At 36.4% G+C, this 27,900-nt stretch overlaps 2 protein-coding genes across 5 annotated transcripts; one reads left to right on the top strand and one right to left on the bottom strand.

Moving 5' to 3' along the window:
- The first annotated feature begins 5,533 nt into the window (after positions 1 to 5,533).
- LOC110871773 (TMV resistance protein N) lies at positions 5,534 to 11,361 on the top strand. Of its 4 annotated transcripts, none has more exons than XM_035976358.1 (8): positions 5,534 to 5,788; positions 5,968 to 6,453; positions 6,841 to 7,951; positions 8,056 to 8,244; positions 8,857 to 9,144; positions 10,247 to 10,507; positions 10,603 to 10,703; positions 10,781 to 11,361. In XM_035976358.1, the coding sequence occupies exons 1-8, from the start codon at positions 5,595 to 5,597 to the stop codon at positions 10,785 to 10,787; spliced, it is 2,637 nt and encodes an 878-aa protein (XP_035832251.1). In that variant the 5' UTR covers positions 5,534 to 5,594; the 3' UTR covers positions 10,788 to 11,361. The 4 variants fall into 4 exon arrangements, with proteins under 4 accessions (XP_035832251.1, XP_021976197.1, XP_021976198.1 ...); XM_022120505.2 differs by having other exon boundaries at positions 9,737 to 10,507; positions 10,792 to 11,361; XM_022120506.2 differs by having other exon boundaries at positions 9,737 to 10,507.
- Positions 11,362 to 15,225: 3,864 nt separating this feature from the next.
- Positions 15,226 to 19,261, bottom strand: LOC110871771 (NAC domain-containing protein 83). Its single transcript, XM_022120502.2, has 3 exons — positions 18,919 to 19,261; positions 16,555 to 16,817; positions 15,226 to 16,478 (listed from the first exon to the last, which is right to left on the bottom strand). The coding sequence occupies exons 1-3, from the start codon at positions 19,097 to 19,099 to the stop codon at positions 16,185 to 16,187; spliced, it is 738 nt and encodes a 245-aa protein (XP_021976194.1). The 5' UTR covers positions 19,100 to 19,261; the 3' UTR covers positions 15,226 to 16,184.
- Between the last annotated feature and the right edge of the window lie 8,639 nt (positions 19,262 to 27,900).

Below are 27,900 nucleotides of genomic sequence, written 5' to 3'. Positions count from 1 at the left end.
GTGGCTGTTGGGTTAGGAGTGAAACAAAATTCATATTTGAAGATCCGGGAACAGCTTCTAAAGGAGTTACGTATGAACGAATCGCTTTGGAGGCAGGTTTTCGATCCGGAAAATGTAGGACATTATGATGCGCTGGTTAAACGGATCGATTTCAAGGGGGTGGGACGAGCAGGTATCGAAAATTACATGTCGATGCCTGAGACGGGGTTTCTTATTGCCCAATGATACCGTGTGATTGTTCACACCTTCGACATTCGTGGGAGCGATACAATTTTCCCTATGCTGGGCGGCCCAAACGAAGCTGAGGAACCTCACCTGGTAGTTGCGGTTGTGTTCGTCGACAAGGGGCATTTCATACATGTAGAGCTTGGAGGTTGTTATCCAATGCCTCCCCCAAACCTACTCTGGACAGCGAACAGAACAGAGCGCGCAGCAGCCTGGCATACATTATACATGGATCAGATCAACACGTACGAAATGCTTACGTATCGTGCCCCTGACCTTAATGCAACCCCATATGTTCACGATGTATCTTAAATGTGTTTAATAATAATCACGTTTGTGTTTGTGTATCTTAAATGTGTTTAATAATAACCACGTTTGTGTTTGTTCAATATACGCGTTACATCACGTTAAAAACCGAATGTCACCGACACGACCCAATCGGATTCAATACGCACTTGTACGACCCGAAATGACAATATACATCATAATACTGCAATTAATGAAAAAATACGTCATGTTCATGTACGGTAGGCGGCTGATACACATAACACTTCTCACAGGAGTACTTGTGATTTCAAACCTAAATGATACGAGATAACGGAATAAGACATCACACGTAACCGATTTGATCCGGAACTTGCCGTATAGTCCATATATATTAAAAAATGATGTATAAAGGAAAAAACGGCAAATTTAGACTATTTATTGATCCGTTTGTTAATTAAATACAATTTTAAAAAATTTAAAAAAACCCCAAAACGCCCCGCTATGCTCATAACGCGGCGTTTTGGTCCCAAAGCGCCGCGCTATGGCCATAGCGGGGCGCTTTGGACCCTCGTTATACACTGAAGCGGGGCATCTTCCCCCCCACTTCACCCAAACAACCAAACACACACACTAGGTGCGATTCACACACACTCGAGCGATTTTCGACGATTTTTTGAGCTTTTCACCGCATAAAGGTTAGATCTAAACCCCTTAATCTTTCGTTTATCTTTTCATTCAAAATTATTGGTTGTATGTTGTTGATTTGAGCTTGATCCGCTGTCCCTGTGGGTTCTGTTCTTCAGAATGAAAAACCAAAGCGCCGCGCCGAGGCCATAGCGGGGCGCTTTGGTTCATGTTGATTTTTTTTTTAATTTGTTTATTTATTATTAGTTTATTAATATTTGTTTAATTATTATTATTTGTTTAATAATTATTTGTTTAATTATTATTATTTGTTTATTTATTATTAGTTTATTATTATTTGTTTAATTATTATTATTTGTTTAATTATTATTATTTGTTTAATTATTATTATTTGTTTAATTATTATTATTTGTTTAATTATTATTATTTTATTAATATTTGTTTAATTATTATTATTTGTTTAATTATTATTAGTTAATTATTATTTGTTTAATAATTATTTGTTTAATTATTATTATTTGTTTAATTATTATTATTTATTTAATTATTATTATTTGTTTAATTATTATTATTTGTTTAATTATTATTATTTTATTAATATTTGTTTAATTATTATTTGTTTAATTATTATTAGTTAATTATTATTTGTTTAATAATTATTTGTTTAATTATTATTATTTGTTTAATTATTATTATTTGTTTAATTATATTATTTTATTAATATTTGTTTAATTATTATTATTTGTTTAATTTAATTATTATTAGTTAATTATTATTTGTTTAATAAGTATTTGTTTAATTATTATTATTTGTTTAATTATTATTATTTGTTTAATTATTATTTGTTTAATTATTAATATTTGTTTAATTGATCAACGTGCAGGGATGGATTTATCCGATGAGGAGATTGAGCATATGGATGAGGGATTGGTGGGGGACGAGGATGAGCCGGCATGTCCGTATCTTCAGTTTCCGGTGGGGTCACAGGCGAGGGGGAGATGCGCTAGGTTGCGCACCATACCGATTGGGGAGCACGTAGGCATAGACTGGGAGCTGCTATCTACCATGGGGGAGATCGAGCGGGCGCGTGAGATAGTTGGGCTAGATACTCCTTGGTCGCGCCTATTTGAGTTAGCGATGGAGGACTCGTACCCGGAGCTTACGGTCGAGTTTTGCTCTACGTTTACATACGCGCCGCATCCGGCGGATTACGTGGAGGACCCTTTATTTCCGGTACACGAGGTTACATTCCGTCTGGCCGGTCAGCAGTTTGAGATGAGTGTGCGGGAGTTTGCTGTCCACACAGGTTTGTACACTGAGCCTGAGCTTGATACTGATTTATATACGCAGGCTGTTACGATGATGGACAGGCAGACGCTTATTAGTTTCTGGAGGGCCATTTCCAGGGTTCCCTTTGGGAAATCCTGGCAAAAGGCCACCACCATCATAGATCCCTTGTACCGATACCTGCACCAGGTGATTGCGTCGACTATCGTGCCGCGGGGTTCCAGCAAGGAGAAGGTCAACCTTAGTGACCTTTTCTTTCTTTGCTGCCTACTACGCCGCCAGCCCTGCGATCTAGCAGCCAGCCTGGCAGAGTACTTTGCTACTGCATACCACCGGCAGCTCCGCGGGTTTCTTCACACTGGCTCGTTTATCACCGCCATTGCACGATCGCTAGGGATCGTGCCCGAGCTTGATCCGCTGCTGTCCGATCCGGTCCCGTCATCCAGGTTGGGCCGCGCGTCAGTAGCCGCTATGCAGATCACCCGTACCTTTGATGTCGGTCTGCGGTTCAGGGGTGCTGACGGGCTGATTTGGCAGCCAGAGGCGTTGCCGGAGGTCATCCCGGTTGTTATTGAGGTGAAGCCTGGGGTGTTAGCCCCTCCTGATGTTCAGCGGGACGCTCGGCGGGCTCAGCGACAGGCTCTGGGCATCCCTGAGCCTGAGGATCAGCCTGAGGGTCAGGCTCAGGCTCAGGCTCAGGCTCAGGCTCAGGCTCAGGCTCAGGATCAGGCTCAGGCTCAGGCTCAGGCTCAGGATGATCCGGCGCAGGAGGACCGGGTCGAGGAGGTCCACGTACCACCAGTTCAGCCAGCTCCTGAGCCGCCACAGTACCTGCAGCACGTTTACGCTGACCTACCTCCGGTAGCGCGTGAGGTGGCTCGGGACTTCGACCGGCGCCTCAGACGTCAGGGCGCACTCATTGACTGGATGGTCCAGACGCTCGTTGAGCTACGAGAGCTCGCTGCGTTGCCTCCACGTCCCCTCCCACCGTCCCCACCGCACGAGGATCAGTACATTAGTTTGTTTGTTTAGTGTTTTGTTATGTATTATGTACTCAGTTGTACCTTTTTGTTGTGTATTGTATGTACAAACTGATATATATATATATATATATATATATATATATATATATATATATATATATATATATATATATATATATATATATATATATATATATTGCAGTTAATCTTCTATTTACATCACGTTGGTTCTGGATTGTTTACGTTTAATTCTTATGGCTTTCTGTATATTTTATTTAACGTGTTCGTTTTATTTAACGCTCGTTGAACTTATGTTATACACCTTCTATAAAAATAATGACGTAACGACGTAATTATAAAACAACGTTAATTTAATAAAATAACAACGTTTTAATTCAAAAAAGGCAACATTCAATCATTCAAAAACAAATTCCCATTCACAACGGCAAATCTCACATAAAAATTTTTTACTCAAAAAATCTCTACCATACTAATTCAACCAAAAATCCCTACCAAACTAACCCACATCAACCCAAATAATCCCCAACCAAGGCTGTTGTCTTTTTTGCACATCCAAAGCGCCTCGCTATGGCCAAAGCGGGGCGCTTTGGCTTGGTCAACAGACAAGGACTGACAGAAGTCAGTCCTTGTCTGTTGACCAAGCCAAAGCGCCCCGCTTTGGCCATAGCGAGGCGCTTTGGATGTGCAAAAAGACAAACAGCGTGTGCGAATAGACCCAGCCATGATTTAAAGCCTCCACCTTTAGGATAAAGATAAGATATCTCATTACCACCACATGACAAAACACATGCTTAATAAATGTTGTAATTTGTTGGTTAAAAAAACTATGTTTTGAGTACTAATGTAATATCCCCAAAAATTGTATGAAAAATGTTATTTGGACTACAATAAATATATTTATTACAAGTTACGCTTACACATTTTGTAGCAAAATTTAAAGAAGTTGTACATTTATATGCACACTTAACTTTAATAAAAAGAAATGCATTGAGAAAAAAACTGACAACTTTAGCATTATTTGAAAGTATTATGAAATTTACTCTACTTGCGGAGAAATTTCTCAACTTAGTATATATTTTTCATCCTTGTTCTTTAACCGATTCAAACTACAACCTTAAACTTTAATAAAGTTATCATTTGAATTTTTAACAAATTTCCTGTTACATAATTTTTATGGTTCGTTTTTCTATCAACGCTCCACACAAGTTACTTTTACTAAGTTTCGACATGAATTTTCGTAATGTTGTCTCTAAACCGACAGGTTTTTTTAAATGTTTGTATAAATCGTTCGGTTTTTTAAACCTCTTGACGCTAGTGATCTCTAAATACACCATTGCGTCATGTTTTTTGTTATAAATATTGGTAACGTTGTTTTTTAACCGGCTAGTTGTTTTAAACGTTCTTTTTAAACCGCTCGACACTCATCTCTAAATACACCATTGCGACATGTTTTTTATCTACATTTAAACTGACTCGCTGTAATGCACGACCGTCGTATTTATCTTTATATATATTAATTTAGGGTGAATTTTGTTCGAATAACTTGCATTCGTATACAATGTACATAACTTTTTCATGATTTTCAAATATACCATCGGGATATGGTTTTTTTTATCCTTAAGTTCGCGTTTTGCGTATTTTTTTTCTACGTACCAAACCCTCCGCGGAGGGCGGGTGATAAATATATACACACATCTAGTATTTTAAGTAAAGGTGAAATAAATAATAGATTTATTTAGGCTCGCCAGACAGCTCAAAATTCATAAGTGAAGCTCGGATTCGTATACTAAACAACCTTATTTTCTAGATGATCTCGAGTAGTTTGTGAGTAACTTAGCTTGTCAACAACTCAGTTTTAATGAGGTGATAAGCTTTTTTGTCATAAAAGTAAAATATGGAGCATTTTGAGATATAATAGTTCTTTTTGTGATAAAAGTTAAAACAAAGAGCATTTTGAGATATAATAGTTAGTCAACAAATGTGAAAGAAAGATAAAAGGATCCAAGAACCTTCAACTAATTTCATCCACATATTGTGTAAAAAGATACAAAGTAGGATAAGGTTTGTACCTACCTAAACAATAATAATGTCTATATATGTATTTACTCAAATACACACACTAGTAGATGAACCAGAGAAACAAGAGCATTACAACATTCGTCAACAATGGCTGTTGAATTTATGGAGACTCTCAATGAAAACATAAGCGCTAACACCGGACTCTCTCCAAATACTTTATTTACTCTATTCGCCACCGGTGTCACCGTCTACTACATGGTTTCCGTTTTCTTCAGAGGCTCCTCCGATCACCATCAACAACACACCCCAATGTCTTCTGAAGAAGAAGAAGTGCAAAGCAGGTGCAGTATCATAAGTTTTTTAAGTGTTTGAATTAGTATTACTCTTATGCCTTTTTGAAAAGAAAAAAAAAATAGTATTCTGCTTCACTTTTGGGAAAGAAAAAAAAAAGTAAAGTTTTAATGGCAGATTCATATTCTTGCTTTTATTATACTAATTCCAAACAAATTATGATCTACAGATCAATGGCATCTTCATCTTCCTCCTCTTCTCACTCATTGAAATATGAAGTATTTCTAAGTTTTAGAGGAGAAGACACCCGCAAGAACTTTGTGGATCATCTCTACGAGGATCTTGTACAACAAGGAATCCACACATACAAGGATGATGAAACACTTCCTCGGGGTGAGTCAATCGGTCCAACCCTCTTGAAAGCTATCCAAGAATCACGCATCGCCCTTGTTGTATTCTCTCCAAACTATGCGGATTCATCTTGGTGCTTGGACGAGCTTGCGTGTATTATGGAGTGCAGGGACACCAGCAGGCAAATCGTGATGCCCGTATTTTATCACGTGAATCCATCGGATGTGAGAAATCAAAAGGGGAAATATGGAAAAGCATTTTCCAAACATGAGAGGAAAAATAAGCAAAAGGTTGAATCATGGAGAAACGCTCTGGAAAAGGCAGGCAACCTATCTGGATGGGTCATCAATGACACTCAAAACAGGTAATTTTCTCTCTTTTTTTATTTTTGTTGAAAGGTATAGATCAGTGGAAAATCCCTAGGCTGGTGAAACCCAAGCCGCAAGTTTGAATCCCTCGGCGCTCGAAAGCTACCTCCCGGTTGGATCGGACTCGCCCCCGTGCGGGAAACCCACTAGGCCCGGGATCGAACCCGGGACCTGTGGGTGAAAACCCTCACACCTCAACCGCTGAGACACGGCATCATTGGCATTCTGTAACAAGTCTATGCTTTTATTGTTTGACAAGTCAAATGAGCAAATTTGATAGATAACAATAAAACTGGTCAAATAAGTTAGTAGGCGGGTTTAATTAAGTGAGTGGAAGCGTGTTCTAAATTCTAATTATGCTCATTTAATTACTCATTGTGCAGCTATGAAGCCAAATGCATCAAAGAAATTGTTGATACAATTTCTAAGAGCTTGCCTACACTAACTACAAACGCCAATAAAAAACTCATTGGAATAGAGGCTCGCTTGCGAGATCTGAAATCAAAGTTGAAAATTGGGTCAGATGGTGTACACATGGTTGGAATATGGGGGGTTGGAGGTGGCGGTAAGACTACTCTTGCATCTGCTGCTTATGCCGAACTCTCTCACCAATTTGAAGGTCACTGCTTTCTTCAAAATATCCGTGAGGAATCAAACAAGCATGGTTTGGAAAAGTTGCAAGAAAAAATTCTCTCACTTGTTTTGAAAACAAAAGATATTGTGGTAGGGAGTGAGATAGAAGGAAGAAGCATGATAGAAAGAAAGCTACGTAGCAAAAGGGTTTTAGTTGTTCTTGATGATGTTGATAATGTTAAGCAACTAGAGGAGTTAGCCGGAGCGCATGATTGGTTTGGTGAAGGGAGCAGGATAATAATTACAACCAGGGATGAGCATTTGCTAAGTACCCGCTATGCAGATGAAGTATATGAAGTGAGCTTGTTATCACATGACGAGGCTATGGAGCTCTTTAGGAGACATGCATATCGGAAAGATAAACCTATAGAAGATTACGAGATGCTTTCAAAAGAGGCAGTTTCTTATGCTGATGGGCTCCCTTTGGCACTTGAAGTTCTTGGTTCTTTTCTATATGATAAAAACAAGGATGAGTGGAAGTGTGCCTTGGCCAGGTTAAAAGATATCCCAGATGATGAGGTCACAAAGAGACTCAAAATAAGTTATGATGGACTTACAGCTGATCAGAAAGTGTTATTCTTAGATATTGCATGTTTCTTTAGGGGAGAGAGTAAAGAGGAGGCAATGAAGGTGCTTGATGCTTGTGATTTACACCCTGGTATAGGGATAAAGGTGTTGGTACAAAAGTCTCTCATAAAAGTTGATTCAGATGGAGATTTTGAGATGCATGACTTGATAGAAGAAATGGCCCACAACATTGTTAGAGGGGAACACCCTAAAAATCCAGAAAAGCATAGCAGGATTTTGAAGGAGGAAGATTTAGCATACCTCTGTGATATGGGGGCAGATGCACCGCCAATGGTTAGATTAACTTTTCAATAAAATATTTCATATACATCCACATCTAATGACCCTTGTGTATAATGTTACTAACACAATTTGTTTCCCTTGATTAATTAACACAGGAAACTGAAGTGTTACTTTACAACGAACATCCACGCCTATCTGATGTTGTTGCAAACATGAAGAAACTTCGGTGGATTCGTTTGGATGACTATCCAGCATCTTCATTCCCATCAAATTTTCAGCCAAAAGAGCTTGGTTATCTAGAGTTGCATAAGAGCCAACAAAAAGAACTCTGGCATGGGTATAAGGTAGATGAGTATTGTTGTTGTTTCACAAATCAATGCAATAAAACTGTGAAATGAATCACAAAATGAACATAATTAGTTATTAGAGTTACTAATGAGTTAATTGCATTTAGTTAGTTGTTTGTTAGATTGTGGTTATTGAGTCGTAGACATCTCTATAAACAGAGGTTTATATAACACATTACATTAACAAAAATACATGTCATGCTTTGTCTACGAAATTAGGAGTCGATTAGCTTAGTTTCGATTTCGTGAATAGTCAACATTATACGCATGCCAAATGCTTTAAGGAAACTTTTGATGATATTGGTAGAAGTAATAAATTTAATATAACAAATTGTCTATAATATAACAATAGATTTTTGGGCGAGGATCGAGGAGACTTTTAAACTATATGATGTAAAAATGATATGATGTTTTATGCAATTGGAATTTACTATGCATGTTAAAGAGGCTGTTATTATAAGATATAAAGATGCTAAAATTTGTGTATAAATCAAGAGCTCCTGCCTAATGATCAATATATGGGCAAGAAGTATGCCAATGTGAAAGGAAATTGTTGTATACTTAATTATTTATTATTTGACTTTTCCTTCTTTTCTTTTCTTGAAACAGAGTCTACCAAATTTAAAATTTCTTAATCTTGAGGGCTCTTGTAACCTAATCAAGACACCAGATTTTGAAGGCCTTCCATGTCTTGAGAGATTGATTTTAGAGGATTGTAAGAGTTTAGAAGAGATTCATCCATCAATTGGATATCACAAAAGGCTTGTTTTCGTGGACATGAGCTACTGTTCAGGACTTAAAAGGTTTCCACCCATCATTGAGATGAAAAAATTGGAGACTCTTGATCTCTCTTATTGCAGTAAACTTCAAGAGTTTCCGGATATCCAGTCGAACAAGGTTAGCTTGGTAACCCTTCATTTGCATTTAGTTAGTTAGTTGTTGTTTTGAGTTTGTTACACATCTACAAACAGAGGTGTATATTGCATATTTCATTAAGAGAAATACATATTATACTGTCTCTGTAGATTAAAGACAAATTAGCTTAGTTTCAGTTTCCTGTATAGCTTGGTAACTCTTGATCTCAGTTTTTGCGAATTACTTCAAGAGTTTCCGGATATCCAGTCGAACATGGTTAGCTTGGTAACCCTTTATTTGCATTTAGTTAGTTGTTGTTTTGAGTTTGATGATATTGCCAGAGGTAATAAATTTAATATTACAAGTTTTCTATAAGATATTACAGAGGATCGAGGATACTTTTAGACTACATGATGTTTTAAGCAATTGGAATATACTTTGCATGTTACAGAAGAACGAGGTTGTTATTATAAGATGTTATATCATATGCTAGTTTAATTTTTTGTATAAATTAACAACTCATGTCCTGCCTAATGATCGATCAATGGTCCATGGGCAACAAGTATGCCAATGTGAAAGGAAATTGTTGTATACTTAATTATTTATTTGACTTTTCCTCCTTTTCTTGAAACAGAGTCTACCAAATTTAAAAATTCTTAATCTCTCTAATTCAAAGAACCTAATCAAGACACCAGATTTTGAAGGCCTTCCATGTCTTGAAAGATTGATATTAGAGTATTGTGAGAGTTTAGAAGAGATTCATCCATCAATTGGATATCACAAAAGGCTTGTTTACGTGAACCTGACCTTGTGTACAGCACTTAAAAGGTTTCCACCCATCATACACATGAAAAAATTGGAGACTCTTGATCTCACTAGTTGCTATGAACTTCAACAGTGTCCGGATATCCAGTCGAACATGGATAGCTTGGTAACCCTTGATCTGTGTAATACTGGTATAGAAATAATCCCACCGTCAGTTGGACGATTTTGTACCAACCTTGTTTCCTTAAATTTACGTGGCTGTAGCAAACTGAACCTACCTCAGTTTCCACGTTCTTTAAGGAAACTCGATCTTAGCAATTACAATTTGGGAGATGGAGACATCCCATCTGATATATTTTGTGAGTCATTAAACCTACAGGTACTAGACCTAAGTCTTAACAACTTTTCAACATTACCTTCTGGCATCTCACGACTCCCGGGTCTCAAGCTCCTCAATTTGTCACACTGCATAAACCTTGTAGAATTTCCAGACCTCCCATCAAGCATAGCTATTCTCAGAGCAGAAGGTTGTCCCTCACTTGAAATTGTAAGAGATTTATCAGACTATAAATGGTTATGGAAAGTGTCACTTTTGGGGGTGGTGAAACTGAATAAGAGGGTACTACTTTCTATGCTTGAGGTATAACTCTTATCTTGTGTTTTGAATTTCAATCTTTTTTCTAAACTTTCAATATAAAAATAGTATTCATAATAATTGGAATGAAAACATGGCAGGAAAATGCAGTTAAAGATCGTTTTATGAGTGTCTTACTTCCCGTGGTTGAACCATCAAGCATTTATACCAAACTTGTCACATTGCAACTTCCACACAACTGGTACAGTGACTTTAGTGGATTTTTATTATCATTACGTGTTCCTGATTCCCATTACGTTACCGATACGTATCACATAGTTATTAAGCAGGAGATGTCCACGGATCACCCTGAAGAGTTTGGTGAAGATTGGGAACAACGTAAGTTTGGTGAAGATCACTCTGAGAAGTTTAATAACGATTTGGGACCATATGACTCTGAAGGCGTGGGCACGGATTACTCTCACGAGTCTGATGAAGATTGGGAACAATGTAACTATGAAGGGGTGGGTTATGTACCGTTTAGTTCATTGAGGCACATCCCATGGTTCAATCCTACATACACTCAAAATATTTCATTTCAGGCTGAAGATGTATATAATCGTATGAATAACCTGGGTCTTAATGTAGAACTTGTTCGTAGTAAAAGTAAAATAGGTGATTTAAACGAACACCCAATCGATTACTCAGAGTGTTGGGATGAAGAATATGAAGATAACAAGACATTTGAGATCACATATGATTCACAGTCCTCTAAAACACAGATTTCATGGAAACATTTGTAATCGATCTCAGTTCAAATTTCAAACATTTGCCCACATTTTGTTACCATTTAAAGTTTGGTTTTGCTTCTCCAGCATCATTGAAGCCTAAAAAAAGTTGTAATAAATTTTCCTTTATTATCTCGTTAGACTTCACATTCTAGATTTTGTTCATTACCAGGTTTCATATCGTTTTTGTTGGTTGTTGCTCCCCTTTATGCATACTTTCGTGCGTATAAGCTAAAAAGGTATGTTATTTGTAGAGGATACAAAATGGGTTAAAATGAGATAGAGTTGAAACGACATTTTTATACGGGTCAAAATAAGGTTGGTTCTCCACAAACACTTTTTTTTTCTATTTTTCTATGTTTTTTTCGATTTTAGTGTATTGGCTATCATACAAAAACATTATTGTTACAATAATATTGATAACAAAACACAAATCAAATTGACTAATCGGTTATAAAAGGAACTGAACAAATATCTGGCACCTACCAGGCCATCGATATTTTCTTTACGGTTACTTATTTCCTCAACAAATCAATTCCCAAATGTTGTATTTTTATTTATTAGAAACCCAATATTCTCATAACTAAGTATATACTTGGGTGAGGATGAAATAACTCCTAGTTATATATAGCATTTAAGGGTGCTAGTTTCGAAATTGGTCGACTTATATGATTACCAAACCTATTTTTAGAATACGTTCTATGTAACATTTTTCATGCATGAGTAAATAATAACTTGTTTCAAGTTGATGCATGACGAGATTGCAATCCACTGCGTATCACATAAAATGGAAGCTAAAAAAAGGCTAGATATGTTTTAACTAGTGTTTACGTATAATTAAAGTGCAAAAACTTTATTATCACATCATAAGTTCTATCAAACAATACAAATAAGACTATTTATAAACTATTATGACAACCTTCGGTTACGTCAAATAAGCCAACATATATTTCACTAGAGACTTAAGTAAAACATAAACATCATCATCATACTCAGTAAATCCCACCAATAGCAAAGCTAAGGTAGGGTCTGAGGAGGGTAAGATGTAGACAACCTTACCTCTACCGCGTAGGAATAGAGATACTGCTTCTAGTGAGACCCCCAACTTGATAGTAGTTTTGCATCAAGCCTCGGACATAAGACACATAACGCTTAGCAATCAAGACAAAGACCGATTACTCGATTAGTGCATGTACCCTTTTGTCTTTTAGCTATCAACGCCACCACATGATGCATGATTAACCATCCTCAGCTTTTAACGTTATTTTCACGAAATTAGTAAAATAACGTTAAAATTAGTGCACTTTCACTTTTGCCCCCCATGGCCCACACATATATACATTATATGCGCATACCGCAAGCGGGCCGTAAAATAAAACATAAACGAAATTAATATTTCAGTCAAATTAACTAATAGCTTAAACTTAATTACGATTAAAAGTATAAAATAAAAAGTAATTTACCAGAAGACTTAACAAGGACTGTGAAGTGTGTCGGGTACATAAGCCGATTGAGACAAGGCTTGAAATCTATAAAAAAAAAGTGCCAGTTATTACATTTATGTAGTAGATATGGAGAAGATTCTTAACATTTGAAATTTTTTTAGTAAAGATGGAGTTAGTGGATTTGTATGTTAGGGTAACTTTGGTGATAGATGGTTGTGGATTAAGAAAAACTAGTTAAAACTTGATTAATGGGCAAGAACCATAGATGGATAATTGATGATTTAGTAACGAAGTTAGATCACTTGTTGGATTTTTGTAACACCATTTATTACCTAGCGTTGCATATTTTTAAGTAGGGTGAGTATGAGTTGGTTTGGTTTGATTGTTGTTATTTGAAGACCATAATTTATTGGCAATATTGGTTATCAAACGATGATTTAACTTTTTGTTCGACCAAACCATTTAACGAAAATTTTAAAATTATTTTCATTTTTCATTCGGTTGTCTTTGTTTTTCGATTAAATTGACTTTCTATTCATATATACATAGGTGAAATAATTTTGAGAAACCAATTCTTAAAATAGAACAATTTGGAATTTGATTAGAGAAAAATTGTTCTATGGATTCTTTAACAGAATGACGTAGCTATGATTTCGTATAGAAAACTAGATGTTTAAAACCTTCATATTCAGTTACCTTTTAGTATAATTTTTAATTTAACATTGGTTAAAGATTCATGAAGTTCATTTACAACAACTGATGACGTGGTTGGGGTTGTGTTAAGAGTATGCGTGTTGGACCTCACTAAAATAATGCTCGCGTGATGCAACAGAGAACACGGGTAATCACGAACATGTTAATTTTTAAAGTAAAAATATATAGCAATATCATACTCAAACAAAAGGGATTTAAATGCTCCTTCTTATTGTGTAATTTTGTTAAAAATATATTAACATATGAAAAGTTATCATCGTTTAAAAATCATGAGGGTAGATATGGAGGCTCGAGAGCTACTCGTTAAAAATATGTTTAAGCTAGGGGTGTAAACAAGCCCAGAGGCTCGAGAGCTACTCGTTATCGGCTCGGGTAAAAGCTCAAACGAGCTGAGCTTTAACGAGCCCGAGCCCGAGCTCGAGCATGAATTAGAGCTCGTTTAGTTATCGAGCCCGAGCTCGAGCTTTGAACACAAATCTCGTTTAGGCTCGCGAGCCTAAACGAGCCCAAACAAACATTTATTTATTTTTTATATAATATATTAATAATGATGATAACATTGGCGAGTCGAGCTCGAGCCGAGCTTTGGCTCGTTCAAGCAATATTGAAGCATGCTCGAGCCAAGCTTTTAGCTCGTTTGAGGTTGTTCTCAAAATAGCCCAAGCCGAGGTCGAGCTTTGGGCTTTACTTGCGAGCCGAGCTCGAGCTAAAATAAGTATGCTCGAATCGAACCGATCTCGAGCTCGAGTTCATAAAAACATGACGAGCCGAGCTTGAGCCCAGTTGTGCTCGGGTTCGGCTCGGCTCGTTTACACCCCTAGTTTAAGCTAAGTGATGTAAAATGAGACCACAGGTCGATGTTCAAATTCATGTTTATAACGAGCTTGTTCATGTAAGTGTATTGCGTGTTACATGTATGTGAGAATTAGGGGATACATTTATTAGTATAGGCATCAATCGTAGCGGGTTGGCAAATTAAAATATTAAAGTTTAAAAGGATTGACGTGTGACCCAAAAAAACTCACATATAAGATAGGGCCGTTGGGGGATCAGTTGAAGCCCAATAGGCCCAACATGTATAGGTTAATGGATAGCCATTAACTTAAATCCAAGTGCATCATATATTTCAAACCAGTAAAGAACCTTTGTCCTCTAGCTGTGTTAGGCTTGTTTGGATTAACAATTTTAAAATGATTATTATGAATTAAAAAGTCAGAATCAAAATCATTATATTAATTAAAGTTAAAGATACTGACACAACCTTATGTTTGTTTCACTAAGTATTTTTTTCTTATAAATGTATACTTATGAAATACATTAACCGCAACATATGAAAACCAATGTATGTAAATCATCACTACTTGCTGAAGTTTCAAGAATGAAACTGAAAGAAAATATCCATTGATAACATTTCATTCTTTTATCTCATCTAAAAATTGGAGAGTGAATTTCAAGAATTGTCCTTTATCTTTATATCCATTTTCAGGCGCTGTCCTTTATGTTTAAAATTGATGAGTTTTGTACTTTATGTTTTCAAATCATACACGTTTTGTCCTTTAGCCCTAACCTAGTTAGAATTATCTGTCAAATCTGGTCATGTGCAATGCACATGAGTGTAAAATTGTCTTTTCAACCTATTCTTTAAAAATACATATAAAAGAAAAAAATATTATATATAATAAAAAAAGGGCTTCTTCCCAAAATCAATCCCATTTCAAAACCCTAATTTCACTCAAAGAGCTGCAACAATTCACGGTATGGTCTATCTCTTGGTTCAACTCCTCAGATGTCTCCACCAACTGCCAGCATCAAAATTGGTACATATTCAAGGAATCACTGAATCAAGGTTTCAAGTATTATTAAAGATGGAAATTGCAAACACAAACAGCAAAAGCAACATTGGTCTAACGGTCTCAATACATTAACTTATTCGTGCTAGTTTTGATACATAAATAAACAGACCCTGTGATCCTAGTTTTTGGCTAGTTTTTGAATAAAGGATATGATCTCATCACAGACTTCTTGAGGTTTATCGTGCTGGATAAAATGGTGGCCTTCGTCAAGTATGACAACTTCTATATATGGAACTAGCGTCTTCATAACGCTTCCCTCGATGTATGGCTTTGAAAAGCTTTTAAATCCGATATCTTTCATGGGCGGACCTAACCTTTGGCCAGGGTGGGCGGCCGCACTCCTTGAAAAAAACTTAGTGTATATTTTAGGCAAAAAACCCGACCGCACCCCTTGAAAATATGGTTGAATACCTCATCCGCACCCCTAGCTAAAAATTTAAGGGTCCGCCAATCTTTATCTCCGAAGTAGGTGGAGACATCTGAGGAGTTGAACCAAGAGATAGACCATACCATGAATTGTTGCAGCTCTTTGAGTGAAATTAGGGTTTTGAAATGGGATTGATTTTGGGAAGAAGGCATTTTTTTATGATACATAATATTTTTTTTCTTTTATATGTATTTTGAAAGAATAGGTTGAAAAGACAATTTTACCCTCATGTGCATTGCACATGGCCAGATTTGACAGAAAATTCTAACTGGGTTAGGGCTAAAGGACAAAACGTGTATGATTTGAAAACATAAAGTACAAAACTTGTCAATTTTAAACATAAAGGACAACGTCTGAAAATGGGTATAAAGATAAAGGACAATTCTTGAAATTCACTCAAAATTTGATTATTTTCATGGGAATCTTGAAAACTAAAGGCCAATAAATAACAATAACCCATTAGTAAATTAAATTAGACTTAGGATAATCTTAAAAAAAAAAAAAAAGAATATCAATTTATGACGATTGTTTCCTTAAATTCTTAACATCATCCGGGTTATGGCTATTCTCTTCATGCTCATCACAAGAACCGACATCATCCGTGATCCCGCTTGAACCCGAAGATGATGAAACCGGAGTCGAATTCAAATCAGTTCTTCTCTTCTTACTAGCTGACATGAAATCGTAGAAAACTAGCTTTGATTTTACCGATTTACAATCAATTATCCCAATTGGCTCTTCATTGTACTTGCTAACTTTACTTCCTCTTTTCTTCAAGAAAATTTTGCAAATAACCCAATTTTCCATACCCTGAGACAACAAAAACAAATTGTTAACTAAATATGTTTGTGTATTCGAATCAAAATTGTATCAATTAGAAGGAAACCTGAGTCGGGTTCTTGGGTTGAGGGGTTGCGAGTCTGTACTCGTGCATGATCCAATCGGTTCGTGACCCGTGTGGGGGTTTTCCTTTGTAAAATACGAGTGTTTTCTTCATGCCCACAACTTGATTGTTGTCTGAAGTAACAATTTTTTTATCTAATCCGGTTGCTTTCCAATACCCGGATAAAGTAGCCCGATTCGATCGGTTCCCATAAGGGTATTTGACTTCTTTTGTGCTGAAAAAAAACCTTTCTTGCTCGCAGTCACCTAAATTGAGTATACAACACAAAAAAGGCTTAATATAATGAATACGATTGAAACTAAGAAGAATATATTAATAATCAAACAACTTCTTTGACTCCAGGTGTAAACGAGCCTAGTGTGAGCTAATTTACGCTTCAGCTCGACTAATTTAATATACTTGAGCTCGAGCTCGACTCACGAGTAGTTATTTTAGCTTCAACTCAGCAACAATATTATTTTCTCCTCTGGCCTCTGATGTTTGTTGTTTTTTGACAGAGTTAGCGAAATAGACGAAAATGACAAAAAAAAAAAAAAAAAAAATAGCAAACGTAAGAGACCCAGAGGAAAAAAAAACTAGACCTGGCAAACGGGTTGGGTCGGGTCGGGTCGGGTCATGGGTCAAAACGGGTTCGGGTTAAAACGGGTCAATTAAAAAAGGGGTTGTTTTGGTTCGGGTCAAAACGGGTTCGGATCGGAACGGGTTTGGGTCAGAACGGGTTTCGGGTCGGAACGGGTTCGGGTCGGAAAGGGTTCGGGTCAGAACGGGTTTCAGGTCGGAACAGGTTTCGGGTCGGGTTGGTTAAAAATGTTTTTTTAAAGAGATTGTACCTCAAGGGGCAATTTTGTTCGGTTCGAAACAGTTCAAGAGTGAATTCGCAGTACGGCTAGGATAATTAGTTCACGTATACATTATCTAATTAACAAAGATACATACCTATATAAACTTAAGTTCGATCGATCTACATGATCTGCATTAATTCACATATACATTATCAGTTGATGCTAATATCCACGCCAACAGCGATGCATTTACCAGCCTTTACTTAGCCATTCAATCCGATTTGGATCAAGCGCGGGAGGTCCGTGTTTTTTCATATATCAATTATATTGTACATTGTTGTTGCAGACGTACCAACCTATTTTATTTTGGATATATAGAAATCGGAGGTTGCTGCGGCCGAGAAAAACAGGGCGACAACAGTTGCTCTTAATGCCGAAATCCAACGGACTAAAGCTTGGGTCGAAACGGTTCGCGTCAAAACGGTACGCATCGAAACGGTTCGCGTCGAAACGGTTCGCGTCGAAATGGTTTGATTCGAAACGATTCGCGTCGAAACGGTTCGCATCGAAACGCTACGGGTCGAAACGGTTCGCGTCGAAACGGTTCGCGTCGAAACGGTACGGGTCGAAACGGTACTGGTCGAAACAGTACTGGTCGAAACAGTACTGGTCGAAACGGTATGGGTCGAAACGGTTCGATTCGAAACTCGTGTTGGCCCAAAACCCGTTGCGATCCGAAACCCGTCCAATCCGTGTCGGCCCGAAACCCGACCCGAACCGACCCCGTTCCGATCCAAAACCTGCGTCGTGCCGAAACCCGTCTCGGCCCGAAACTCAATTTGAACTGAACCCGTTCCGATCCAAAACTTGTTTCGCACCGTAACCCGTCTCGTGCGGATACTTGTGCCGGCTCGAAACCCATTCCGATCCAAAACCTACCCTATTTCTTTATGACACTAACCCACATTGACCCATTTCTTTAATGTTGTCGACCCGTTTTGACCCGAAAATAAAAACATGGAATTTCAAGTGACCCATTGTGACCCATTTAGTTAAAATATCTTACCCAAACCAACCCATACAATTTTAAAAGCAACCCAAATTGACCCACTTGGAAGGCTTTGGGTCAAGATTGCCCCCTCTAGAAAAAACTATTTTGACTAAAGTGTCATTTTGGTCGAACCTCAGAGACTAAAATGACAATTTACTCTATATTTTACTAATAATTTTATCATAAATTTATAAGCAACAGTATTATTATAAAATTATATAAATATCAGACTCGTTGAAGCTCGATAAATGAAGCTCGGACTCTGTTAGTTTATTCAAAAAACTTATTTTTAAGCTCGAGCTCGTTTAAATTCGACCATATTCGAGCGTTTAGCAAAAACATCTCTGGTAGCTAACAAACGGCTTGACCAGTATAGCCAGCCACTGGTCATGTGTATAAACAGAGTATAGCTAGATAATAATGGGAAGTACATACATAACCAAATAATAATCATGAAAGCAAAATAAACAAAAATAATAATACAATCATATTCACATATATCTAAAACATTACCTGGTAACTCCCAAGGATCAGACTTGCAAACATCAACTTCGGGAATAATAAAAGCAGGCAAAGGAAAAGATTGTACTTTGCGCTTCAAGTATTGTACAACCACTTCCTCATCTGTTGGATGAAATCTAAAACCAGGAGGCAACCTTAACACACCATCTTTTATAAAATTAAGCTTTTCCATTTCCTCCCAGTATAATTTTTCCAACAACAATATCTTTGAATTGAAACACAAGAGTTTTAGTAATATGGGAAATGTTTAAGAATCCATTTTGAAGAAGTTAAGGATTGTGGTTGGATGATGAAGAAGGAGGAGAAGATGTGTGCGTGTGGATGTAAGGAGGAAAGTGAGGGTTCTTTATAGTAATTAATTGGAGAAGAAGGTGACCGAAAAGTGCGTGTGTGTGTGTTTGCGTAAACAAGACTCAACCTTCTTCTGCCCTTTGACGGAATATTGTTTTGAAAAAACATTATTATTATAAAATGTGTAACTGATTAAGTTCATGTCTCTCTCTTTATTTAATTTCTTTTTTTATGGTTTTATGTTATTATAAAAAAAATGAGTAAACTGTCATTTTGGTCCCTGGTGTTTGTCACTTTTGCCACTTTAGTCCAAATTCAAACCTTTTAAATCTAGGCTCCTATGGTTTCACTTTTATTGCCATTTTGGTCAAAAAATGAAATTAGTTGATATTCGATTAACAAAATCTTATTATTTTGTCCTTTTCCTTAGGGGCAAAATGACCAAATATCAACTGATTTCATTAATTTAATTAATAATGTGTTATAATAAAATTATATCGACCGTTTTGCCCCTAAGGAAAAGGACAAAATAACAAGATTTTATTAGCCAAATATCAGCTGATTTCATTTTTGGACCAAAATGACAATGAAAGTGAAACCACAGTGACCCAGATTTAAAAGGTTTGAGTTTTGGAATAAAGTGACCAAACTCAGAGAGTAAAATGATAGTTTACTCTAAAAAAAAATTCCAAATGTTAGTCAAGGGCGTATACAACTATACAAGTAGTTAAACCGTACAAAACCCACATCAAATTATTTACTTTATTTTGACAACAACTATTTTTTCCTATAAAGTAGGGGTGTAAATGAGTCGGGCCGAGCCCGAGCTCGACCAGGCTCGAGCTCGGCTCGTTAGGTTTATATGAAGCTCGAGCTCGAGTTCAGCTCAGTTCGAGCCTACTTTTTTGAGCTCGAGCTCGGCTCGGGAGTAAAACCCAAAGCTCGAGCTCGGCTCGACTCGGCTCGAACTATTTTGAGAACAACCTTAAATGAGCTAAAAGCTCGGCTCGCGCTCACTTCAACATCACTTAAACGAGCCAAAGCTCGGCTCTAGCTCGGCTCATCAATGTTATCATCATTATTAATATATTATATATAAAAAAATTAAAATTTTGTATGGGCTCGTTTAGGCTCGCGAGCCTAAACAAGCTTTGTATTTCAGCCTCGAGCTCGGGCTCGATAACAAAACGAGCTCTATTTCAGGCTCGAGCTCGGGCTCGTTAAGGCTCGGCTCGTTCGAGCTATTAACCGAGCCGATCACGAGTAGCTCTCGAGCCTCTGGGCTTGTTTACACCCCTACTATAAAGTATAAACCTACAAGTTTGATTCACAAGACCGATTTACAAAACCAAAGTGTGCGGCAATGTTTTAAAAACCGGTTCAAACCGGCCAGTAGTACCGGTTGAACCGTGCAGTAAAACCGGTTAAACCATCTAATACACTCGGTTAAATCGCCCGATACACTGGGTTAAACTGTTTCAGAGCTCAATCTGGTACGATATAAAAACCGGATTTTAAAACATTGGTGTGCGGCTAGATCGGTGAACCAGGAATCAGATCCTTTGTCATTCTGTTTGTATGAGTTAAAATGTTACTAGTTGGGCTGGTAGGGTTTTGACAAGGGACAATTGAACTAGTTACCGGCTTGACACAACCATAATATTGTATACATTGCCCAACCAGTTCACATTTTTGTTGGTGATGAGTGAGGACCCCATGAAATCTTCCTAGTAGGTCACATGTCCTTGTAGTATTGTTACATCTACATGCTTAACTGTGGAAGTTTGATGGGATGTATGTGGCCCCAAACGTGTCAATCGTCATGTCGTGTAAGTTGGTGCAGGTTATGTAAAGCACCATCATTGGTTTTATGGTCACTGTGAGACTCATCTAATGTGCTACCTCACCCCCCCCCCCCCCCAAATCGCACCCACCCACTCACACACACATCCTAAGGTACATACGTCGTTGATGAGGTTTCCCCACTATCACGAACAACATTCCCATAATACTCTCAAACCAGCATGCTTAACTGCATAATTCTGATAGAATATGTTGCGTATGTGGTCCTAAACACATCATTTATGCTAAGACATGGAATCTATTTAACCAACATCTCCTATCCACTACTAATTCGAAGTTCGCTTAAGTTGTCTAGATAACACCCTTATAAATCAAACTTGGAATACATAAGGTATCAAACATGAAACCAGGACTCTCGCATGAGTTAAATTCAAGATCGGGTTTTATAAACCACTGAACGAAAACAACAGTGACAACTATATATGACGTAAGCACACGTTTTCCATAAGTTCAATCCAACAAAAAAAGGAAGTTAAAAGGAAATATTATAAAAAAAAAAAAAGTAAAAAGGAAATATTATTTTGTAATTCCCATTGCACCACTTCAATATTAAAGCCCACTAAACGTTATTTTTTTAATTCAAAACAAAACTCATCTCCCATTGTACAAATTTATTCATAAGAAAAACTATAAGTAGACATTTATATATGAATCATCACTAGGGCTCTAGTGGTGGCCAAAGGTATTTAAGTTCCACTTATAGTGGACCTCGGTGAGTTTTCCCCTCAAGGTCTCAAGTTCGAGTCTTGGTGATAGGGGTTTCTCATTGAGGGTTTAAATTGGGGATCTATTGTGCGAGGGGACTCGCTAGCGTGGACCCAATTAAGACAACGTATGCTAGACCTCCCGACATTCGCGAATAATTCACACCTTTAAAAAAAAAACATTCATATATGAATTATAAAAACACAAAAACTTTGAGGTAGTTGGATGGGTGATGATTACCCTGAATGGAAAAATCGTAACATCGTTTCTCTTTAGGATACAATTCACGTCATCAAATCTTTAGTTGAGTTGGGATTGAGATTGCACCCTTTTCAACCTTAAGTTTGTTATGAGCTATGACTTTCTTTCCTACCCGGAAAATAGCTTTGGCAAATTCTAAATCCTTCTTGAAATTAATATAACATTTATTTTATTAATAACATATTAGATTTAAATAAACTCAACTTTCGTCAATTAGTCGATAGCGCTTTTAACTTTCGATTTATTTCACAACACTCCCAACTTTCAACTTTTTTTTCCTTTGGCACTCCCTAACTAACTGAACTCTAACACAGTTAGCTGACGTAAGATACCACGTCATAAAAAATGTCATGTTAGCTGCCACGTCTGCTGTCACGTCATAAAAACGTCATGTCAGGCGCCAAATCAGCTGTCATGTCATAAAAAAATGCCACATTAGTTGCCACGTCGGCAAAAAAAAGCCATGTCATCAAATAAAGTGTCACATTAGCAAAAAAAAAACTAATTGGGTTATGGTTTAATTAGTTTGGGAGTGCCAAGGGAAAATAAGTTAAAAGATGATAGTGTTGTGGTACGAATGGAAAGTTGAAGTGTTAACGGCCAATTGGTGAAAGTTTGGGTAATTTAGATTCAATATCCCATTATTAATTTAGATGGTAATTTGACAAAAATTGGTTGTTCAAAAATTTATATATTTTTAGAACGACGGCTCACACTCTCTCTAATTCTACAGTTAAACTACATTTTTTCGTTCATCGCGAGGATTAAATTTTTATCACTTGAAAAGATAAAGTCTTATCCAACGCATAAATACTGCTAGACAGTTGTCCCTTATATAAAAATTGATCTGTGGTGCTAAAAACATCGAGTGTTGATCGGTTTCTGCTTTTTGGTGTTTTTATTCATGAGCGAACCAAAACTTGTATTCATAGATTGTTTATTCTTGGAAAAGATGGTAAGTTGGTTAATGAGATGTTTGAGATGGTGAATTGATAATGATATTAGTTAATCTTATCATTTTATTCCAAGAATAGATGGATATGTATGTATCCATGAGCTATTTATGAATGTTTATCTTTTATTTTCTAAATTTAATATAAAGGAATTTATCCTTATCCTAACTCATAATCCGCAAGAGAGAATAATTTAAAATTATTGGTGCAATAGAGTAAGAGCTAGTGTTATTATTATAAAAAATAGTTAAACCAAGACAAACTAAAATAATTTCGAGATAAGTTCAAGCTCAAGTCGGAGTTTGTTTAATGAACAAGTTCATGTCTACCGAGGTTAATTAATATAATTATGTCGTTCAAAAATAATTTTGATATTATATTATGTGAGTGGGGTTCCTGCGCTAAATGTGTTTTTCCTACAAAGTGTAAGAAGCGGTCCTAGCCATTGGATGGGTGTATTTAATGGCTGAGATCAAGTTGGTGGCATTTTTGTAATATTTGTGTGTCATTAATTAATTGTTATAATAGGTTAGGGGTAGTCTGGTCATTTACCCGTTTTAAATCAATCGAATAACTGCCAAAAATAACACACCTCCCATAATCTCGCACATTTCCTTCACTATATCTAAAACCCACTATCGATAACCATCTCGCATACCAAAATTAGCTAGAATCATGGATCAAGATTACAAATTCGGCATAAAATATTAGCGTAAGAGATGATCATAGTACTGTGTTTTGTTGCACTTGATGTTGGATACTAGATGTGTTCATAGTAGTGTGTTTTAGTGATAAAACACAATGTGACGAACAAGTGACTAACTTGGTAAAGGTGTTTTTTACATTGATATTGTTTTAAGGATTGATGTGTTAAAGCTACATTGTTATTAGATCCTGCATATACATGTATTCAGTGTGTTTGTTAAAAACGTGTTTTTTAAGTTTGATCATAGTAGTGTGTTACTGCACTTCATGTTGGATACTAGATGTGTTCATTGTACTGTGTTTCGGTGATAAAACACAATTTGACGAACAAGTGCCTAACTTGGTAAATGTGTTGTTTTTTACATTGATATTATTTTAAGGATTGATGTGTTAAAGCTACATTGTGATTAGATCCTGCATGTACATGTATTCAGTATGTTTTGTTGAAGACAATGTGTTTTTTTAAAGTTTGATCATACTATTGTGTTTTACCGCACTTGATGTTGGATACTAGTACTGTGTTTTACTGCACTTGATGTTGGATATTAAGTGTGTTCATAGTAGTGTGTTTTAGTGATAAAACACACTGTGACGCCATGTTATTTTTTTCAGCGAATCACTTTAGAAGAAGAAGAAGAAGAATTGCGACTTGAATGATAAACAATGAATCAATCCTAATATACGTGATAGAGGTAGGCTGTTTACATCTTACCCTCTTTAGACCCTAACTTAGCTATGCTGTTGGTGGGATTTACTGAGTATGATGATGATAATGGTGATGATGATGATAACTATCAATTCGGTTTCAATGTGATATTTGGTTTTCTTAAATTTCTCATGCATTAGTTATAATAAATATATACCATAAATAGAATAAATATAAAATTACCTACTTGTCATTTTCATTAAAATAACTACTTGCCACATGTTATTATGTGGTCGTTTCCTACCCTTTGTAAGAAAAAATTGTCTTTGTAACCAACTCATACTCTATATTATATAACAATAATAAAAAATATTAATTTTTATTTTTTGCTATATATTTAGCTATAAATATATAAAATAACTCTATATATATATATATATATATATATATAAATTAAATAGTGAATTTCAAAGATTGTCCTTTATCTTTATACCAATTTTAAGGCGCTGTCCTTTATGTTCAAAATTGACGAGTTTTGTCCTTTATGTTTTCATATCATACACGTTTTGTCCTTTAGGCCTAACCCAGTTAGTTTTTTCAGTTAAATTTGGTCATGTGCTTTGCACATGAGGGCATTTTTGTCAATTCAAAGGTTGCAGAAGCTTTGAACTATAAATCTACCGTTGAACTTACCTTTGAATTCACAAAAATGCCCTCATGTGCAAAACACATGACAAAATTTAACTGAAAAAACTAACAGGGTTAAGCCTAAAGGACAAAACGTGTATAATATGAAAACATAAAGGACAAAACTCATCAATTTTGAACATAAAGGACAACACCTGAAAATAGATATAAAGATAAAGGACAACCCTTAAAATTCACTCTAAATTAAAATAGTTAAATAGTAAACAAAACGATGTCAAACTTCAAGATCATTGAAAAGATGAGACAAAGTTTATTTACATCTTAGACGTTCTTTATGGATTATGTTGAATTTCATGAACATCTCGTTTTAAGCCATTTTAGACAATTAATTCACAATTCGTTATAAATATTTAGCGGCATATCAAGAAATTATTTTATGAATGAGTGAACGAGAGGTTCAAGCAAATTTTAAAGGGGTGTGATCGGATTTTAACCAATAAAATACACTAAAAAGATTTTTTTAGGGGGTGCCCGCCCACAGAACCCTCAGTTAGGTGAAGGTCTGTCCCTTGACAGTCATGTACATACAAAATAACCTCTTATTTGACTCGATGATATGAAAGTAGGCGATTCATATACAAGATTTTTGGTTCACACACAAAAGATAACATACTTTATAGTAATTGTTTAATTTGGAAATAAGTTAGAAGCATGCAAAATGGTCTTTCAAAATATAAGTAGTTTGGGGTTGACGGCTTAACCAACACCAATTTTTCTCGATCACAACCTCTTCATTGATGGTTGCAAGCCCATATAGATAAAGACCTTACAATTTGCATAGGGTGCACGCATGTTTAACCAACTTTAATATTGTGGGTGAGATTCTTTTTTAAGTTGACAAGCAAACAAAGGCATCTCCCTAATTGCCTTATACAAATTTATCTTTAACTAATTAAACTCTTATGTTTATCATGTTTAACTAATTAAACTCCTATATTTTTCAGTGTTATTATTCTTAAATCCATCACTAATCATCACCGATTGACAAGATGAATATGTTGTTTTATATTTATTTCGAGCCGAAAAACCATAGAGTAAATTGCCATTTTAGTCCCTGAGGTTTGGTCCAAATTATCATTTTAGTCCAAATAGTTTTTTTTTCTCCTCTGAGTCCCTGACTTTTCCATTTTCTTGCCATTTTGATCACATTGCCTAACTCAGTCTAAAAATCTGATTATAACCAGGGGTATTTTTGGCATAACTGTTGTGTAGTGATAACCAGGGGTAGTTTGCAACATAATTTATAAATATCATAATAATTTAATGCCAAAAAGTCCCCTGATTATAACCTGGTTTTTAGACTAAGTTAGACAATATGATCAAAATGGCAAGAAAAAATAAAAGTCAGAGACCCAGAGAAGAAAAAAAACTATTTGGACTAAAATGACAATTTACTCAATAACATAGTTCTCTACAAAAAAATTAGAGTAAATTACAATTTTGGCCCTCGTGGTTATATCACTTTTACCTTATTCGCCTAAAATAGAATTTTTTTTAACATTTGTGCCCCCATGGTCTCTATAACTAACTATTTTGGCCCCAGAGTTTAACTCAACCCATTACACTGGTTAATTAGTTGTCACATGCAACTCACATGAACTAAGTGTTTTACTTACTTTATAAACAAAACCCTAGTCTTTTCTTTATCACTTCATCTTCTTCACCATTCCCTCTCAAACCCTAATTTTACACATAGTGATCTGCATATTGTTCAGAAGTCTCACATATACACACACCAAAGCTTTCACTAAAACACCAACTACAACCACTAACAGTTACTCCTCCACCTCCTCCAATGTCCGCCATCACAGCATGCCAGCTGTAACCGCCACCCTTCTGTCTTTCTCCTCTAAACTCAAACTCCACACAACAATATCACCCAGCACCACCACACCACCATCATCACCCACCACCACCGGTAACGACTCAAAATCCCAACTCAGTAACAACTCGTCGCCGAAACGCCTCTTCAAACAACATTATTTGTATTACCGCCGCCGCATCATCGATTTTCCAATCGATGTCTTGCTCATACACTGAAATAAGAACAATTTGGTGTATGAGAATTGGAGGTTTTGCTGTTTTAGGGATGGATGACTACAAATCTGTTGAGTGAGATTATGTAAGTTTCAGATTATTTGGCAGAGGTTGTGGTTTGATTTGGGGGATGGATTTTAGGGTTGAAAATGAAATTGGGTTTCGTAGGAACACTTATTCTTGCTTACAGTAAATGAATTGGGGAAGGGTTGAAGAATCCGAGGGATGAAGGCAGTGGCGGATCTAGAAAACCTTCATAGGGGTAACGTTTTAGAAAAAAGGGGTAACGAATCGAAAAAACTTTAAAAAAACGTCAGTTTTTTTCAAAATTTACACTACCGCCGAAGCGCCAAGAGGTAGCGGAGGCTACCCCTTATCTTAAGGTATGTCCGCCCCTGGATGAAGGTGGTGGAGGTAGGTGTCAGTGGTGGAGGTGAGTGGTAGAAGTAGCTATGGCGGTAGTGTGGGTGGTGGTGGATTTGGGGATCTGAACGTATTATATGTTATTATATACATTATTTATATAGGGTCAGGATTTAGAGAGAACGGTAAAAAGTGTGAGAACGGTGAGAACGATTTTGAAGTTGACATGTGGCATTGATGCTAAATTACACTAAGGGGTAATATTGTCAAAAAAAACCCACACACATGAACTGGGTGTTCAAATTAAAACGCCATAAAAACACCAAATTCATAAAAGCGCCATGAAAATACACAGTTAAAACGCCATAAAACACTTAGTTCAGAAAAACGCCATGAAAAACTCAGTTTAAAACGCCATAAAACACTCAGTTCAGAAAAACG

Source organism: Helianthus annuus, chromosome 8 (genome assembly GCF_002127325.2).
Source record: "Helianthus annuus cultivar XRQ/B chromosome 8, HanXRQr2.0-SUNRISE, whole genome shotgun sequence".
Lineage (NCBI taxonomy): Eukaryota > Viridiplantae > Streptophyta > Magnoliopsida > Asterales > Asteraceae > Helianthus > Helianthus annuus.
The sequence above is the reverse complement of the archived record's forward strand: the minus strand, read 5'-3'. Positions and strand labels throughout refer to the sequence as shown.